The 19,652-nt window shown below is 44.0% G+C and overlaps 1 protein-coding gene across 1 annotated transcript in view; it reads left to right on the top strand.

Moving 5' to 3' along the window:
* Positions 1 to 19,652, top strand: part of Prim2 (DNA primase subunit 2) — an 81,297-nt gene that overhangs the window by 20,420 nt on the left and 41,225 nt on the right. Inside the window, exon 7 of the mRNA XM_090355285.1 lies at positions 1,218 to 1,355. Within this exon, the coding sequence (XP_090211411.1) occupies positions 1,218 to 1,355 (138 nt within the window). The remainder of the gene's footprint in view (positions 1 to 1,217; positions 1,356 to 19,652) is intronic.

The raw sequence follows: 19,652 nt of genomic DNA, 5'->3' as shown, positions 1-19,652 counted from the left end.
ACAGTTTGTAAAAATCTGTATGTATTTTTTAAAGAAATACGTAAATACTTATTTTAATAAAATTAAATGCTTATTATTTCTTTGTGTGGAGATTAGCTTTTCCATTATATTTCTCTAGGGAAAGAATGGAAACTTAATGAAGGAATTTGGAGTTACTTGGCTTCCAACTAATTTTCAGCACTAAAAATGTTGTATCCAAAGTAGAATTTTGTTCTATGCGTGAGGCAAATCTAACATGCTTAGAAATTTTGAAGCAAAGGTTTGAAATCCTGGGCATTCTCATTTGTTTGTTTATTATTATTGTTGTTATTGTGCTAGTCCTGGGTCTTGAACTTAGAGCAAGGGTGCTGTCCCTGAACTTTTGTTCTCAAGTCTAGTGCTACACTATTTGAGCTACAGTTCTACTTTTGTCTTTTTTGGTGTTAGAGTTAAGAGTCTCACAGACTTTGCTGCCTGGGCTGTCTTTGAACTGTGATCCTCAGATCTCAGTCTCCAGGGAAGCTACCAGTACCACTGGTACTTGGCTTGTTATGCCCAAGTCTTAGGACAACCACCAAGAGACCACTGAGAGTCAGAAGTTCCAAAATGCAAAAGCAAGGCTTTATTCAGGCGGCTAGCTCGGGCTTCCCCACACAGGAGAGCCTAGAAGGAAGCCCTGAACAGCTTTTCTACAGGGCTTTTAAAGGCAAAGACTACAGATTTACATCAACACAGCTGTTGGAGTGAGATATGGTAGGGGTTAGGGACAGTTCAGGGCAGTGGAAGCTAACGGGAGGTTCCCATGCCAGTAGAGTCGTAATTAGCTGTCTGGGGGTAGTTTTATGGCTTTAGAAAACAAATGCCATCCCTTGAATTTACAGTTCTGGTTAATTTTAACTTTAACACAGGTCAGTTCCTGGGACTTAATGGCACTACAATTCTGTTTTTTTAATTTATGTGCACTTTTGGGTCACTCACCATTTACATAAGCAACAAGATGGCTGCTTCAGAATGGGGGCACTTTTTAGCTCCTCAGGCTTATGGTTGGTTTTTGAACGTCTGAAATTAATTTTTGCCGCTACTCTTTTCTGCTTGCTCACTGTTTAGTTTTTAGGGATGAGATGATCTTTGCACTTCGTTTTGGATCTGGTGGGCCTACTGAACTTGTCTGGCTGTAATTTGTACTTGGACATCCTAATTCAGGAGCTCTCTTATCCCTGGTCTCTCTCTGAACTCAGGTCCCGTTTGCTGATGCCCTGGATTTGTTTCGAGGGAGGAAGGTCTACTTGGAAGAAGGCTTTGCTTATGTGCCATCCAAGGATATTTCAGCCATCGTCCTGAATGAGTTTAGAGCCAAATTATCCAAGGCGTTGGCAGTAAGTTTTGCACTTTATTTTGTATTCAGTGTGTTCGTATTTTAGATAACATTTTATTTGTGCTTTTTAAAGGAGATACATTAGTTTGATTTTTATGATTTTTAGATTGTTTATGATGTTGTGCTGCTTATTTTAGAATCACTAGGTTCTTTTCCCCTAGTGCTGATGATGAACTGATGGATTTTGTTGGCAGTCTCTGTGGACTTCTTTGTCACACGTTTTCCTTGGAGATTGGTTTCTTGTATGCAGTTGTGTGGCTTTACTTTTCTGTCCTGAATTAATATTTTGCAATATATTAGGATGTCTTCAATTTTTTTTTATTATTCTGTTTTATTTCTTTGTTTTTTGAGGTGTCAGTGCCTTAGGCACCATAAGGTAGCAGTCTCCTACTGAACTGTATCTCCAGTCTTAAGAGGACGTCTTTGAAGTAGTAAACATGACCTATCAGAGATAGCTGCACTGAACAGATATTAGACTTAATTCAGTTTAAGTAGTTTGTTGAAAGCATAACTCTTGAGTTCTGATATTGTAACCCTATTCTTAGTTTGCACGATTGTCTTTTAATCTAGGTCTAGTTTTTTTGCTTTTTTTAAAGCTCTTCTATACTTAATGTGGAAGTAAAATGATGCAACTTTTTAAACCGGCATTGGTTATTGTATAAGCATATGCCAGGCTTTCCTTTTGAATTAAAGGTTGAAGTATTTTCTGATGTAAAACTGCTAGAGACATGCTCTACTATCCCTGAAGCTGAAGGTAGACTTGGAGACACATGGAAAGAGGGATTCCTATTGATGTCACTTAAGAGCTGAACTTGCCAACCCTGTCACCTTCTTATGATATGGGATAGTTTTAAAAAACTAACTTATGAACTCACATTTAAGTAGAGTTCTGTTTCTAGCAGCAGACAGCATCCTGATCCCCAGCCTGGGGTCAGTGCTGGGACAGTGAGAGGGGTCTGTCTGCTCACGGGGCTGGTCCACCCCAGTTCAGAGATGTGTGAGCGTCCTGCGCATTCTGCTGTGTCTGTTCCCTCTGCCTGGGGTCGGTCTGTGGCACAGTGGCTGCCAGTTTCTAGGTTGGTCTCACACGCATATGGGTGTGAGGTGCTGTCTCCCCTCAGGATTTCTCTTCTTAGCTTTGATGATTTTGGTGCTGACATGGCTCAAGTCACATGCTGTATCCCTGCCCTAGGACTGCCATAGCAAAGCCCCCCAAATGGAGAGATGTGACGAAGAGTCCTGTTTTCTCGTGGTTCTGCAGAGTGACACTCCAAAGGCATTTGTCAGCATCCACAGTCGGCTCTGTCCCAGGGCTCCCTTCTCACTTTTGCGAGTTTCTTGACTTGTGACTCCACACTGTTTGCACCTGGAGTTCTCTTGTGGGTGCCAGATTTCCGTATTTTAGAAGGACGCCAGTCATGCTGTGTCAGTCACACCGCTTTTCTTGTGTAATTTCATTTTTAACTAAAAATATCTGCAGTTTCTAGATAAGGTCACACCCTGAGGTGCTATGGCTTCAACACATGAACTTTCGGAAGACATATTTCAGACTGTATATTTAAACGGTTGTGCTCGGAAGGATTATATAGCCTGGTGAATCATAAGCTCTAAGAACCAGAGCATTCATGACACTTCAGTCTCCTCAATTGAAATGCAAGACTGTTGGGAGGAGGGAGAGGTAGATGCTGCAGTGGGAGGAGAGGCAGGAAAGGGACACACAGGCTAGCCATACGAGTCTGCCAGGGAGGCGTGTTCTTCATTCTAAGTGTCCAAGGAGACTTGGACTTCGTAATTTCTTTTCAAGCCACCTTGGCTTTCCTGCCTGAGCTGGCCCCAAACCCGAATCTGCCAGACCTCAGCTTCCTCTGTAGCTAGGGCTATAGGCATAAGCCTGGCTTCAAGGTTTTCTTTCTTGAGGCTTTATGAAACCATGTCAGGCTTCTTCATGTGCTCCAGAAAGGTCAGTGGCTTACCAAAGTGATTCTTTCCCATTCATCCCTCACTTGACTGTAGTTTGCTGCCTCTCCTTGGGTCCAGTCGGGTTCTAAAGCCCTGCACTACATTTTGAGATGGCCCTCAAGTGTGTGTTTCCATTGCACACAAAGACTTGTGCGGTTCCTGTGCAGGGTGCTGTGACATTGGCTGTTCAGTGACGGCTAAGCTGTGAGAGCCCAACTTTTGGCAAGTGTCAAGGGTATGCACCTCAGTGCACCATTCATCAGAGGAAAAACCAAACTGTTGATAAATGTACATGTGCTCTGCATGAAGAATAGTGCAGAAGTCTCTACTGCACACGCCTATGACCAGAGCACTTCTGAAGGACTATTGAAGTTGACTACAAAACCTAAGATAATTGTTACTCTTTTGGCAGTTTTTCTCTGGAGTATAAAGGGTATGAATTTCACATCTTGCTTTGAAACTTATGCTGTTGCATAAACTGGCTTAAATGGTAGCTGTGCTGAGACTACCACTGCACGTTCAGGCCTGGACTTGAGATCTCCGGTTTCTGCTTCCTGATCACCTTTGGGGCTTGCCTCTGACACTCCCAGCAGTGGGCAGATCTCCTACCTCTTCTGTGTGCACTACATGCATCCTATTCCAGGATCACTTACCATATTCAAGATTTATAATTTAAAACCTCAGCCTAGATTGGCTAGAAAATGTCTTCATTTTTTTTATGTGTTATTTATACTCCATTTCTTTTAACTGAAGTGGGTTGTTTTCATTGTCTCTAGCGGCACCGAGCCACAGATTTTATCCCAGTTTGCCTAGTTGTCATGAGGAAATATCAGAGATTCAGTTGCTAGGAAACAGTTGAATACTGAGCTTGTATGTGAGGGACACTTGTAAATTCAATTCTTTGACAGATCTACTTTCATGGAGCCAAAATTTATTCACTTGCTACAAAGGAAGATGTATCACTGTTATTTTTCCCATTTAAAAATTTTGCACAAGGGATGTAGGAGTACGAAAAAGGTTCTAGGATTGATTAAGTGCTGACCAAGCATTGGAAAACAATTATGTACATACATGCATTTGGGTGTCTGCTTCATCCTGATGAGAGAAAGAACAAGAACCAGAGAGAACTCACTCACATACACAAGACACTTAGGAAATTAAGTCAAAGAAAGCCCCATGCTGCTTAAATCAGCCTTACCTTATGGAAATAGGGTTGTGTACATACTGTATTAAATCACTCACATTTGCTCATTTACTTACAAAAGCTTCGTGTCAGCTGTGACCTGGTTTTGCAAGACTCTTCTGTAGGTTTAGCTTCGCCTCTTACTGAGGGTTAGGGAGTGGAGAGTTAGTGTTCTCTTTGGCCATTCATCTTCTTGCCCTCTTTTGAGCCAGATGGGTAGCATTCACGTGCCAGTTTCTAAGTCTGGATTTTCACATTTCTCTGCTTAATTGCTTATACACATATAGGAATTTGTCAGGGAGTATAGAATCTGTTTTTCAATTTATGTGCACTGAGGATTTTGTGTCTCAGAAATAAAAGTTCCAAAACTTCATGTCTTTATCCAAGTAACAGAACCCTGTGAACTGAAATAGGCCCATTATTAGACCTAGCTAGTGTGATGCAAGAAATGTCAAGGGAAATTCAAAATAAAACAAAAAAAGAAACAATGAAAATTAAGATTAGTTGGTTCTAAAAAGATTACATAATAGTAGAACTGAGAATAACTAAATACAGTCTTGATTACCTTAATACTTATTAGGACCTTAGAAGTAGAAGTAGTATTTTATGAGACTCCTGCTTGCTATGTAAAACCTTTTTCTAATTTTATATTTAAAGGTTTGTTTTAAAACAAGGCATTAGGTGGCAGTGTTTAATGTTTTAAGCCTTATTTAAAAGTAGAAGCATATGATACAGCTAGAAGAATTTAGAAAGGGGCTGGAAGTTTGGCCTAGTGTTAGAGTGCTTGCCTAGCATGCACGAAGACCCGGGTTGGATTCCTCGGTACCACATACATAAAAAAAAGCTAGAAGTGATGCTGTGGCTCAAGTGGTAGAGCTCTAGCCTTGAGAAAGTCCACAGACAGTGCTCAGGCCCTGAATTCAAGCCCCAGGACTAGCAGAAGAAAAAAAGAAGAGGCAGAAGGAGGAGGAGAAGAAAAAAATCTTTTAATCAAATAGGCCTTGGTTAAAATTTATGATTGTTCTTTGTGAGGCTGTGGTTTTTTTTTCATTTACTAAATTTAATGAATAACAAAGTACCCAGGTGAACTAGGTCAAGGGACTTCATAAATGGAGGACAGAGTGCAGTAATGATCAGGAAAATAGAGTCTTGAACCTGGAAGAAGTTATAAGCATGAGTCGGAAGCTTCCATAAACATTCTGTCACAAATGCTGTAGTTATTGGATTGACTATTAAGGACTGAAATAATACAGAACAAAATAGCATTCAGTATTGGAGGGAAAACCATACCATACTAACAGAGCTTTGGATTTGGGCAAAGCAGCTATAATCCCAGAGAAAGAAAATAAAAATTTCTTCCTAGTAGCTCAAAGCTTCATAATCATGTTTTTATTAGTCCTGCATACTTTGTAATTTTGTTTAAAATTATAGAAAGGAAATCATCTCTACAATTTGAAGATGGCTGAAAAACAGTGTATTGAAAATCATGGAAGTTATTTGTCTTGAGTGTTTTCACAAGTCCACTCCCGGCCTGGCACCTTTCCTTCCTTCCTGTAGCCTTTCTTGGTGGTGTTGGAATGCTGACTTGGCCATGTGTCCTTCTACTTGAGCTCCTCTTTCATCCCCCCCACTTTTTTTTTTCTTTAGTAGCCCTGTGCTTGAGCTCAGGGCTGAGCACTGTCTTTGGCCTTTCTCAAGGTTAGAGCTCTACCATTTGAGCCACAGCACTCTACCACTAGGCCACATTCCTGGCCCGTGTGCCCTTTTTTGACTTGGTCATTTTTGAGGCAGCAGGCAGGTCGTGTTTCTTCACTCCTGGCATACCCTCCTCTCAGTTACAGAGCTGTGCTGTCATAATTTGTATGTGATATACATACAAGTGCTGGTATGCTGGTATGGTTAACAAACTATAGTCATTAGAATCTACTTTATTTTCATTATTTAAGTGAAACAATACTAATTTATAGACGTTATTGATACCTACAAAATAATCTTTTATAATGACTCATTTGTTACTGACCTGGTAAAGAAACCATAGATTTTGAATATCTTTGTGATTGCTGATGAATCATTTCTTTTTAATATCAAAGATCTTTGATGACCTGATTTATTCTGGTATTCAGTGTTTGTGGAATGAGTTCCCTAGATAAGGGGTGCAGAATAGGAGCAGATTAAGGCAGGATTCTTGACATACGTAGTTTGTGTTGTCTTCTAGGTAATGTGAACGTAGAATGCCAGGAACATCCTCAGTAGCCAAGAGCTACGCCAGTTCAGGGAGGAAAAGCACTCTAATTTGTTAAACAAAATGAAGACAGAAGTTCATTAATTTATTCAGGCATTTTTACTGGTTAAAGAAAAAGAATTACACATTTTCTTTCATTTAGCAAGTGTGTGTGCAGCCATCTAGATCCTTGCTAATCTACTAGAATAAAACAATTATAGGTCTTTTTTTAAACAAGAATTTATCCTCATTGGAAATATGTGAGTATTTACAGCCAGAAGGCTGCTTCTAGGGAGCTTTGAGGAAAATTGTAGTGTAAAGTAAATGCCTGGCCAAACAAAAGAGAATAGGAGTACTTATAGATAGGAAAGCTTAGACATCACTGTATGCAAAAGCTAGAATAGTAAGACTGAGGGGACCTTTACGTTAGTCCAGTGGATTTTAAGAAAGTCTAGGGCTGGATTGAAAAAGAAGAATCATTAAAGACTGCATTTGGAGGTAGCAGTGAGCTTGGGTCGTAACGCCTGCCTCTGTCTTTGTGTTCATGATGAATATTCAGTTGTCTCCACAGCCTGTAAAGATGATCTTGGGGAGCATGGTTCGTGGTTTGTCTTGTTGGTCATAAAAGGAGTTGAGTAGTTTGCTGGCCAGCCTGGACATTTTTCCTGTCTGTACTCGTGCTCCTTCTGTAGGAGTGAGGAGGAGGCGGAGGAGCCCACCGCACCCCTCCTCTCCTTTGGACACTGAGATTTAACGCCTTTGGAGTTGAGTGTTCCCGGTGTTTGCATTTACTTTTTCCTTTCTGAATCCACTCTTTCAGTCATTGCGTTTGCCGTGACGTGTGGGTGCATGTGTGAGACTTTGCTGTGTGAGTTCTCAGAACGCTGTGGCGGCATTCATGTACAGCCGGGCACTCCCTAGGATTGGTGACTGTGGGGACAGGACAAGGGTGTCCCGAGGGATAGGTCCTGGGATCATGGTGGGGAAGGACCAGCATGGAATTGGGGAAATGCCGCCTGAATCGGAGGCGTCAGCGGGATGGTTGAATTCAGGCTGAGTCTGGGTCAGTTTTGGTGTCTGAGGAGCTCTGTTTGGTGTGAATAAGGGGTATCGTGACAGACGCCTGTTCCTGCTGGTGCTCAGAGTCTGTAGTGACTCACGTGGCTGGCGTTGCTCAAGAGGGGATTGGGGCTTTAGTGAAGTGATCTGGGCTCTGGACCACTGCACTGACCATGTCCACCTGATTATCACAGGGCTGGAGACCTTGTGGCCACAGCAGTAGTTGCATGGTATTCTAGGGTGAATGGGAAGAAAATTACCACAACAGGTCTGTTTGGAGGTTAGGTGCATAGAGCCATGTTCATGGTTTGGACCCATTTAGCTTGAGGTGCCACAGAATTATGATTCTGCATCTGTGAAAGTTTGTTTCATACAAATTGGAATGCAATCCTGATGTTTATCAAAGAGAATGGGGATGAGATTTGATGAGAGTCCTTTGGTAGCCTCTTGGCATGGGGAGGGGAAGGTTGAGCAGATTGGGGAGGAGGGCGTGAAGACCTGGAAAGGAGTGCTCTGGAGAGAGTGGAGCGTTCCAAGGATCCGTTTGTGACCTTGAGAAAGGTCACAACAGTAGAAAACAGTCTCAAAGTGGGAGGGCATATGACTGAAGGAATGTAGTTGGAGGTGTATTTTAGTGACAATTTAGTAGACGTATCTGGAGTCTGGCACCCGAGACACAACCCTCTCTTCCTCCCTGAGATTTTTATCAGGCCAGTTGTTGCATTGTCTGTTTGAATAACCGTGCTGATATATCAAATCCTTTTGTTTTACTGAGACAGCAGCTCTCTAGTGTAGAAAACTTGAGAAAATATTTTGCTTCACCATTTTAGTGTTCATTAAGCATTATTATGTAAGCTGTAAGCAAATGGTAGAGAATTTAATTGTTTGTGACATCTGTGATTTTATTGTGAATGTGTTTTTTCTTGTATTATAATGATTATTGCTAACAGTTTGACCTTGCTTTTTCATTTTTGCTAGACTCTTCAATAATAGATCATTGAATTCTGGAGTTCTTCCCTTTATTTCAGCGGCAGCATCAGTATTGCTTAAGGAGAAGCTTAGCTACTGGTGGTGAGAGCTGCCGCCACTCAAGGTCTTCATTTTTCTGCATTTTGAAGTGCTGCCATTTTGCATTTTCTCTATTTAAAGAGCTGTCTCTTTACATTTGATATGCTGATAGAATTTATCTGCTCAAAATGAAAGTCTGTGCTCCATGAATTCTGCCTTCAGAATAATCATCCACAGCAGACACCAACTACCAGGCCAGCTTGAAAGATGCAGAGACGCCAGTCTAATTCACAGAGCTCATTGTCAACAAGCGTGGGCTTTGACTTACACCAGTCTTGAAAATCGAGCTATGTCATCAAACATGCAGGTTAAATGTACAGAACTCTATTTTTACATTAATTTGTATAGTCGAATAGAAGATAGTGAATTCCAGACATGTTTCTTTTTTTAAAAAAGCTCATTTTTCTGACATTTTTGTGCATTTTAAAATTGATTGCATTTCTACCTTCAATTTGTAGAAGGTTTGAGTATTATTACATATAATATGGTTTCAGTGTAAGGCTGTTTCACTGGTCATCTTATTTAGAATCTGACCCATAAATTGTTCTTTCATGGGAACAGAGGTTTAAAGTGTTTTCAGGTGTTGGCTTTGTCTGTGATAGGATGCCACGTGGCATTTCCGCCTCCCTTCCCTCCTGCTGGTAGACAGTTAGGGGTACACCATCCTTGACCCAGAGGTGAAGGGACAAGGCCAGGTTGGCTGGCTTCTGGGGTACATCAATTGAAGAGTCAGTACATATTGGAGATTTGTATTACTAACCTGGCTCCCTTCCCCTTCCCCCCTCCCCTCCCTGCTCTCCCTTATTCCTTATTATTATTATTATTATTATTATTATTATTAATTGTGCTGTACTGGGGCTTGAACTCAAGGTGTCATGCTTTCACTTGGCTTTGTCAACTTATAGCTGGTGCTTCAACGCTTGAGCCACACCTCTAAGGCCTTTATTCTGTTTCAGTAAGTGAAGTTGACAGAGGTGTTTACAAGGTGACTCATCTAGTCTAAACACTGAGTATTGTTCTTATGTTTTTATTCCAAATAGCTATCTACTTTGACTACTGAAATTTAGAATCTAGAGATCAAGTTACTACATAAAAAATACTTTCGAATAATTTAATTAGAATTGAGAGGCCAGGGTTTCCATGGTAATAATACAATTTGCTTTGTTTTCTTGATGGAATTATTTCTATTGTATAGCTAGTGTAGATTTGGAGTGTTTTAGGGTCACAGGACTTTGCCGGGGTACATCAGAACTCTCGTCTGCTGTGACCTTTCAGAATAAATTAGTGTGTCAGGTGCTGGGAGCTGGGAGAGATGCAGAAATACATCTTGTGGGCGAATGTTTGGGATGCCCCATTTACTTGAAATTTTAAACAATGGGATGAAAGACTAAACGTTGAAGCGTGACTGCTTCTGAATGATGATTAATGAGGAGCTTGCCACTTGGGATTCACTTCAGGGGCTGTTTTTGGTGAGCCCAGAGTAATTCCTTGTAACACAAATGGATGATTTTTATAATGTGCACACAGTATGGGCCTGGCTTGGCCTTGCAGTAAAGACTGAACGTTCTTTTTCCCACTTTGAAGTTGACTTGTTAACCCATCTGAAGGCCTGTTTTCATTTCTTCACCAGCATTTCACCATAGAGTTCTTATTTTGGTAACTTACTCCCCCGAAGCAACCTCTGGGTGTGGAAAGGTGCTTTCAGAGGGCTGCTTCTGTCCTCCATCAAGTTTCATGTCATCCTGGGTCTACTCTGCCCTGGAGGCTGGAGACCTGGACCAGTGCTGCAACGATGGTGGGCATGGACGGGCTGTAGTGGCCCCCAAGGCCGGGACCTAGGTGTCAGCGGAGAGCCCAGCAAGGCGGAAGACAGAGAATTGGGCCTCACTCAGTGCTGGCCCACATCTGGAGCCTGCTGTCCTCAAGAGGCCGATGGGACCGAGTGTGGTGTGTGCAAACCCAAGGGAAGCAGTCCTGCCCCTTCCTCGTTCTCTGCTTTCCTGTAACAGCTTCCAGGCCGGGGTGTGCAGTGGACAGGACCCCTGCAGAGCAGAGGCAGGGCCCTGCTTCCCTGCTGGCTGCATTCCTTTCTGGCCCTAGTGCTTTCAGCTGCCCCAGGATTAGAAGGACAGAGTGACGGCAGTGATGTGTCTCTTCCCTGGTCAGCTGAAGCATCATAAAATAGATGGAAATTCAGAGTGTCGGGCCTTCTGTCTCCCTAGCTCTCCACCCCAAGTCTCCACTGAGTGATTTTGAGTGCTATAGATGAGCCTTGCCTCTTTTTAGAGTTTTGTGAAAGCAGAGTAAACAGTGAAGCACTTTAGTGTCCTGAGTTCTTCAGCCCAGCTAGGTGACTGTCTGGGTCATCGTTTGTTCTGTGTTATTTCTCAGTAATAGTCCAAGTGTGACTATCCTGACATATAAGGGCAGGATTTGAACCAGTATTTTAGAAAGGGGGATGTAATTTGTCCTCAGAATGATTAATCATCAGGAAATGCAAATTTAAGCCACCAAGAGATGAACTGTACCCAGAATGACTGCAGTGTGAAAAGCTGGCCCTGCCCCGTGCTGGTGACCAGGTTGTGTGCCCGTTGCCCGTAACATGATGTTTTCTCTCAGAGGTCTCATTTACCATGTGGATGCAGCAGTCCTGCCCATGGGTATTTATCCAAGACTCACAAATACATGTGGTAAAATAAAACAACTCAAAATGTCCACCAGTAGGAAATTTGGATCTGATTTAGCTTTCTCATACCTGAAGTATATCCTTCAGTAATATGTAATGTGTAATGTCTTCAGAAGTTTCTACATGGCAGTGTTATTGAAAAGACCACCAGTTCTTTCTTATTCTCAATACTTTTTAAAGCAGGGCTCTTCTAGACTGTTGGTGGTAGCACCATTTTGATACTCTGGTCCTGCCTTTCTTGGCCTGAGTTCCCTCTGCTGGGTTGCAGTTGAGGCCCTAGAAGGTCCCTAGAGTAGATTTCCAATCCGACGGTTGCCACAACCTGAAGCCACAACCTTTGCTTTCACCCAGACAACCCCAGGCTTCCTCTCCCAGGCTCTCCTACCTGTTTCACCTCCCGCAGCTTATGAGCCTTCCTGAGATTGGGAAATAGAGTCAGAACTGTTACCCATATTCTCTTGAATTGTACTTTTACCTGTTCTATTCAGTTCGGAACCTCTTATTGGACAGTAACTTAATGTCAGTATATATTATATATAATGTAATATATATTATATATAGTTGATGGAGTTGTGGTTTATTTTATAAATGAAACTAAGCTGTGTTGTATGAACATATGGAATGTGATGAATTATGTTACCTTTCAGGAAAATTGATATGTTCCTCAGAAGTTAGAATTTCTGAGTCCCTTCCTCATGGTTTCTACATTAGAATTCCACTTCATTTTGAAATACGAATACTTGCAGTTGAACCTGTTCTTGTAAATGAAGATGGGAAGATTAACTGCAAATTTCAAGCTGTTTCAAATTAACTCTGGATGGGAAACCCCCAGCCGTGATTGTTTCCTAGACTGCAGGTATCTGGTAGCCATGTTCAGACGTGAAGATTCTAAATTAAAAAGTAACTTGAAAAAGTGTCGTAAGAAGACAACTTAATCTTAGCTACCTTTTCCTTTTACAATTTCAAGGTGTGGTTGGGTGCCAGAGCTTGGGCCACTTGGGAGGTTGAGATCTGAGGACCCACTCTTGACTCCTGCCCTGAGCAGATAGCCCTGAGGGACCTCTAGCTCCTGTTAACCAGTCAAAAGCTGGAGTAGAGCCTTGAGCAAAAAAGCTCAGGGACCAAGCCCTAGGTCTAGCTCCAAAAATACAATAACAAAATAAATGCAAGCAATGTTTATATATATCCTGGAAAGTAGGTAACATACAAGTTTTAAGCTTGCCATTGTCCTGCTGGTAACCTGAAGCCATTTTGAGGCACATCTCTAGTGAACTGCGAATTGATACCCAGACGTAAAGTTCTTTGCCATACTACATCTTGCTCTATTGTTTCTAAAGTTAGATCTATGGAGAGGGCAACTAACTAAGCAGAATATTGTGAACTTGTCTTTAAGTCCGCGCTGTGTAGTTTCAGGGTAAATTATTTAAATCCTCAGGTAAAGATAATGAGAATGAAAAAGAATACAAAACCATCCTTACCCTTTGCTTCAGAAATTGGTCTCGGATATCCCATCCCTGTTTAGAAGTGGCAGCAGACCCACTTGTGCTGTGGGGTCTCCTGTCCGTGTGGTCTGTCCCCCCGAGGGGTCCTGTGGGGCCCCTTGTGGCACCCCTTCCCCCTGCACCAGTGCAAGGCAAGAGTCCTCGGGGGATTGAACCTGGGGCCCCGGGGTTCTGCATCGGGACTCTGGTCTCGTTGTCTTCATGACCATCTCCGAATGCCAGCCCTCACTGCATGGCTCAGGAGCAGACAGCTCTGGGCCACTGCAGGACTCAGCTTCAGGCAGCAAGGCACCCAGGAGAAACCAGACCTGTCCCTGCCTCTGCAGGACTTGCAGCTTCCAGGGCCCCGAGAAGACATTTCCACTATTTCACCAACCCAGTCCCGGGCTTTGGTCATGGCAGCGTTAGCAAACAACTACACATGCCATCTGTAAACTTCAAGGAATGCTGCCAGCCATAGTGGTCCACCCTGAGGAGTCAAGGCAGGAGGATAAGGAGTTTTAGCCCAGCTTCACAGGGACCAAGCCCTCAGGCAAACCTGCTGGAAGGTCCTGGGGATCCAGTCCTGCCTCTCAGAGACTACTCCAGACCTCTCCCCAGATCCCACCATGAGACCCGGCCTCTCCTAGACCCCCATGAGACCCACCCCCCCAGACCCTCCCATGAGACCCGGCCTCCCCAGACCCCCCCATGAGACCCAGCTTCCCCAGACCCTCCCCATGAGACCCACCTCCCCCAGACCCCCCATGAGACCCACCTCCCCAGACCCCCCATGAGACCCACCCCCCCAGACCCCCCCATGAGACCCGGCCTCCCCAGACCCCCCCCCATGAGACCCGGCTTCCCCAGACCCCCCCATGGGACCCAGCTCCCCAGACCCCCCCCCATGAGACCCAGCTTCCCCAGACCCCCCCATGGGACCCGGCTTCCCCAGACCCTCCCCATGAGACCCACCTCCCCCAGACCCCCCATGAGACCCACCTCCCCAGACCCCCCATGAGACCCACCCCCCCAGACCCCCCCATGAGACCCACCCCCCCAGACCCCCCCCCATGAGACCCGGCTTCCCCAGACCCCCCCATGGGACCCAGCCTCCCCAGACCCCCCCCCCATGAGACCCAGCTTCCCCAGACCCCCCCATGGGACCCGGCTTCCCCAGACCCCCCCCATGGGACCCAGCTTCCCCAGACCCCCCCCATGAGACCCACCTCCCCCAGACCCTCCATGAGACCCACCTCCCCAGACCCCCCCATGAGACCCACCTCCCCAGACCCCACCATGAGACCCACCTCCCCAGACCCCCCCATGAGACCCACCTCCCCCAGACCTCCCTGAGACCCAGACACCCCCTCCCCGCCAGCCTCCCCCAGGACCCATGCCTCAGGAGAAGCTCCTCACTGGCTCCCATTCCCTGCCCATCACCCCCACTGGCCTACAAAAAATATCCCTCCAAAAAGAGGTGTTTTTTTTTTTTAATGCTTAGAATAATTTCCACCTAATACTGTATCAGAAATTTGTGCATGTTTGTTTCTGAGTAGCATTGGTTGTGTGTTATCTAGCTTCTGGCTGTCATTTGTCTTTATAAAATAGATTTTCACCTTTTTTTAGAGTCACAACCTCCTAAGCAGTCATGTGTTAGATTCCCACTAGCAGTACTGGCCAGGTGACTGCAGGCTAGTTCTAGAAAGAGGGAGAGAAACAGTCTGGGCTGGGTGCTTATAAGCAGTGCTGGGGTTTCTTTAATGGATGTGTAATTATGAAGAAGCACAGCACCTAGAGAACTTAATCCTCATTTAATACTTGCCACGAGCCTACTGTGCAAGCCATCTAAACTCCAAAATGATAACACACAGTCTCCATTTTTGAAGGGCACTGACCCCCGTTGGTTTCTGTCAATCAAGGGAGAGTGATTAGTAGGAGTAAATGCTGGGGGAATGTATCCATGGAGCAGGGTGTGGGATGAAGGTAAGGCCACGCATGGTGGCACACATGCAGTAGGGGCCGAGGGAGGGGGCTGGGTCACCGCGCAGTTGGGGCTTATTCCAGGCAGTTCTTGGCCCTCACTCATCCTGGTGGTATCATTTCTGTTTTGCCATGAGTGATGCTGCCAAAAGTTCCTCAAAATGGAATTCTGGTTCTGTGACATACTCTTAGAAATCTGGAGTGAGCTGGCCCATGTCAGAGTGTGTTCACACGCTCGCCAGTGACGCAGCAGGCAGCTACTTAAATAGGAGCTTCTTTAAAAGATAGAGAGTCACTGGGTGAAGTAAGAATTGCGGTATTGTGGTGACTAATGCTGTTTGTTTCTGTTATTTGTGGTAGTGGTAAAGTTGTAAAAAAAAAAAAAGCAATAAAAAGACTGATTTTACGTGCACATAAGGACATTTCATATGATAGTTTTAACAGAAAAATACCATTTCTGATGGATATATTTGCCAAGATTAAAAAGCAAAGGCCAACATGAATATTTTACAGTTCTAATTGCTTTTGCTTGACTCTATTTTATGTATTCTAGTTTTTGAATATTTAAAATTCCATCTCCTCTAAGTACAAATGAAACAGGTGGTAGATTTTTGTCCATGGACCCCTGCTATGGTCTTTCTCACATTAAGAAAACCTCCACTGAGGCAGTCATTTCTCTAGTGCTAATAACCTCTAGAGGGAGATGTTTTTACAGTGAACTGCCGTGTGTTTGGTGATGCGTGCGGCACATGCTCTGCTCTCCCCTGCTGGATATCTGGTATTCCACTGGTCCTACGTGTTGTTCTAAGTTTTGGGGTGGGTTTAGAGGGATTGAAGAAGGCTGTATGGAAAAGTACAGGCGATACCATACTGAAACATAAAACACTCGGGCTGAGCCGTGGACAGCACTTCAGTTTCTGTTATTCACTGTGTGGGTCTTGCCCTAGCAGGCCAAGCAGTCCTGGTCCCCTCAGGCGTCTTGGGAGAATGTCAGGCAGCAGTGTGTCTGTGAAACCTGAGTGCCAGTGTCCTGGAGCTGGGCGTTTCTTCTTTGGTCTTTTCTGTTTTTTTATTTGAGGCCAGGCCTCAGACCTCCTGCCTTCCCATCCCAGCTGCATCTTCAGGTACAGGGCTGCACCTCCTTGCCTGGCCTGAGTCCTTTGTGCTCTCTGGCCATGGCCTAGTGCGTGTTCCTGCCTGGGACCACAGATGGCGCTCTCCTCCGCTGCAGGAGAACACTTGCCTGCCTCAGGAGCTCAGCACAACTGAACCAGGTGTTTGGAGGGTGGGTCGTAGGCTGGGCCTTGGAGGAGGGGGAAAGATGGAGAAGAGAGGCCGGGGGGAGCACCTGTCTCAGTACCTCCGCAAATGTTTTGTTAGCCTGGGTCAACCTGAGGTGTGTGGATTTCCTTTGGTGCACAGGAATGAGCTGGGTGGCAAGCAGTATTGAGCTGGTGCCTGTAAACTTCCGGCCTAGAGAGGTCTGTTTAGCTCCAGGTGCTGAATTTATAATTTCTCATTAAATTGGCAAACACTTGCCAGGAAATGTCTTTAAACAGTCATCTTGAGCAATTAAAATTACTTTATTGCCGTTCTTATGCCTGATTCTAAACTTAAGAACTGAAATCTCATTGCAAGGACAATAAAATGACAAAATGTGTCAGTTAGGATTATTCAGTTATTTTATGTAAATAAAACCCTAGTTACTTTAAAGAGACTCATCATACCTTTTAAAACGAAATCTGTCAAAACCTTTGTTAGAATTGCTTTCATACAGCTAATGAGTAGATATTTTTTATTCTTGAAATATTGCATTTTTATTCTCCGTATTGATGTCCCTCGCAGTGCCTGAGGAGATAAATCACTGGGCTGTGGCAGTTCTGAGTGCCTTTCAAAGAGCATTTAAGTGCTGTAATCACCAAGCAGAGGAGCGCTGTAGATTAAATGTGTTGTAAACTGCACATGGAAGCAATGTCTTTTTAATATGTGTAACTCTAATGGAAAGAAAATGTTAATTTAGGGTAACGAAATAGATGTCCAAGTATGATCAGCAAATAGACCATTAGGTTAATTAAAACAAGGACATGTGTCACCTCTGGTGGGACCACCACTGGGAGGGGACAGACTCATTTAGTGTCTAAAGAGTGAAATTGAGGGTGTCACTCCCAAGCCTGATTCACTGTCCAAAGGACAAGACTGATGAACAGGCATATTTGGTTTTCCTTTATGTTTACCTGTCCCTTTCATTGTCTTTCTAGGAGAGAGCCTATCCCTGTCTTTAAAGTGAATTAGGTGTCAGTTTTGTAACCTTCCATCTGCCTTTCATCTCAGTTGATTTACTACAAAACGGGATTAAACAATTGAGAAACAGGCAGATTTTGTAAACTTGCCATTTAAAAGCTTAGCAACTTGAAAACTACAAAATCTATGAAAATTCAGTGGAGGTGACCATTGCACCTTGTATGTATTAGTTGTTTTCTCTAACACAAACCTATTGGAAATGAATTCTGTAGTTGTCTGTTTGGCCAAGGTACTACTCAAATTTACCAAGTAATTCAGTGTCCACCACAGTATGTAGTTTAAAAAGACTTTTGAATCCTCTTTGACTCTATGAATGCAGCATATTTTCTGTCTTGATGAAAAAGGCCTAGACTGTATTTAAACAGCTCTTAAATTCAGTATGTTCATGAACATTTCATTTTATCCCAGCTCTGCCTAAATGAAGCATTAATTTCAATTTGGAGTTTAGAACTAAAGCATTTGGCCTAACGGTCCCCTAATCTCGTATTCACTGGATCCCTTTTGGTCTGTATTCTGCAGTTCGAGTGGTTTATAAAGCAGTTGTAATAAACCTGTGACTTACCTAGTTAGCCTGTCAGCCAGGCGTTACTGATTCAGTGCTGCACCAGTTGTGAGGGCCCTTGGTGCCGGCAGGGCGTCCACCGAGGGTGAAGGTCCTCAGATGACTACACGCGAGATTCGTTTTTGGAAGGTGGTAGTCTCTTCCCTCAGCCCCTCAGCGTGGGCGTGCCTCTTCTTCTTCTTGCCTTACTTGTCCTGATGTTTACCTAGATGGTAATCTTGATGGTACGTTAATACTACCTTAACTGGATTTGACAAGGTAAAATTGAATGCGTGGACTGAGAAGAGGCACTTGACTCTGATAGGGTTCACTACAGGATGTTTCTACATCTCTGACTTGGAATATTTGGTAGGTCTAATTTTCTTCCATTTTTTCCATTTAGAACTCATTTGGTCTATCGATAGGAAAAGAAAGAATTGTGGAGATCTATTCAGCCGGAACCAAGTTGAGCGGCCTCAGCCACGAAGGCTCCTGAGGGGCGGCTTATTTCTTTCCAATGCTCTCTTATTTTGTACATAGGTGCTGCCTTCCTCTTTTGTCTGTCTTCTTATTTCTGTCTTGTAGCATCTGTGTACTCAGAACTTAGTTTGGATTTTCATAAGCAGCCCTAGCTGCAGTCTTACTACCCACCATCTATTTATTGTTACCCAGTTCTTTCTCTTTTTTTAAATTCATATTTCTGGGGAAGTGAATCTGACTAGTTTCTAGATTATCCATACTAAGCTAATTTCTGGTAAAGTTACCAGAAACGAATCACACCGTAGGTCCTCACCCATGCTACACTAAGTATCTGTCAGGCCCTGAGTGGAGCAGTGTTCCATACGCCCTTCATTCTAGAACACAGACTGCAGCCGTCATTGAATGCCGTCATGTGCTGGCTTCACCAGCTTCTGCCAGAAGTGGCATAGCCAGTGCGATCGTATCTCATTGACCAGGGCAGGGCTTCAGGTGAGTGGTAAACGTCAGCAGCTGCTGGTGGGCTGGGTTAGCTGCTGCTCGAGAGCTTTTACACAGCGCCCTTCACAAGTTGTCACACTCCAGTGGGCGAGGGAGGGGATGTGTAAGTGTGTGATACTTGTTAGGCCCTCTGGTCCTCACTGGGTCACAAGCGGTGCTTTCTGGATTGTAACCACTCCTTGTGGAAATGCCTTGATGTTGAACTTTCAGGTTGACTTCTAGATGTAACTTCTGAAATCTCTTCATGGGTTGGATTTACTACAAAAGTAATATTAATTTTACAAGACCGTCTCTAAGCTGTGTTTTTCTTGTACTTGAATTTTCCTTGTGAAAATTGAAGCCGGACTCTTTAACCAAAAATTTATTGGGGGGAAGATCAATTTTATGAAGCCTGACAACTTACTCTGAATTTTACCAGAGCAATGTTCCGGCTTAACGGAATGACTCATAATATTGAGTGGCTCTTTCATCAGCTCTTGTATTGATTCATGGCACAGGTAAGAAGGATGTACCTTGTTGCTGGGGGATTCAAGACAAAGAAGTGAAGTCCCTCATCTCATTTTAAGACAGCGGAAAGTCTGTATTTAAGGATGACAGGATCCATGAGAGGGAAGGAAAAGCAGAGTTTAGCAGTGCAGAGAGGAGGAAATAGCGGAGAGGAAGGGAGAAGCAGAGGAGAGGGAAAGGAAGGAGAGAGAGAGAGAAAGGGGGAAGGAGTCCGGGGGTTGAATGGGGAGGGAACGAGCTTGTGTGTGACCCTTCTGGATAACAAAATGCGGGAAAGGGAAGAAGCCTCATCTAGGCAGTCAGGGACTCCACACAGAGCCGTGGTAGTAAG

This window comes from Megascapheus bottae, chromosome 22 (assembly GCF_031878675.1).
Source record: "Megascapheus bottae isolate mThoBot1 chromosome 22, mThoBot2.hap1, whole genome shotgun sequence".
NCBI classification, from domain to species: Eukaryota; Metazoa; Chordata; class Mammalia; order Rodentia; family Geomyidae; genus Megascapheus; species Megascapheus bottae.
The sequence above is the reverse complement of the archived record's forward strand: the minus strand, read 5'-3'. Positions and strand labels throughout refer to the sequence as shown.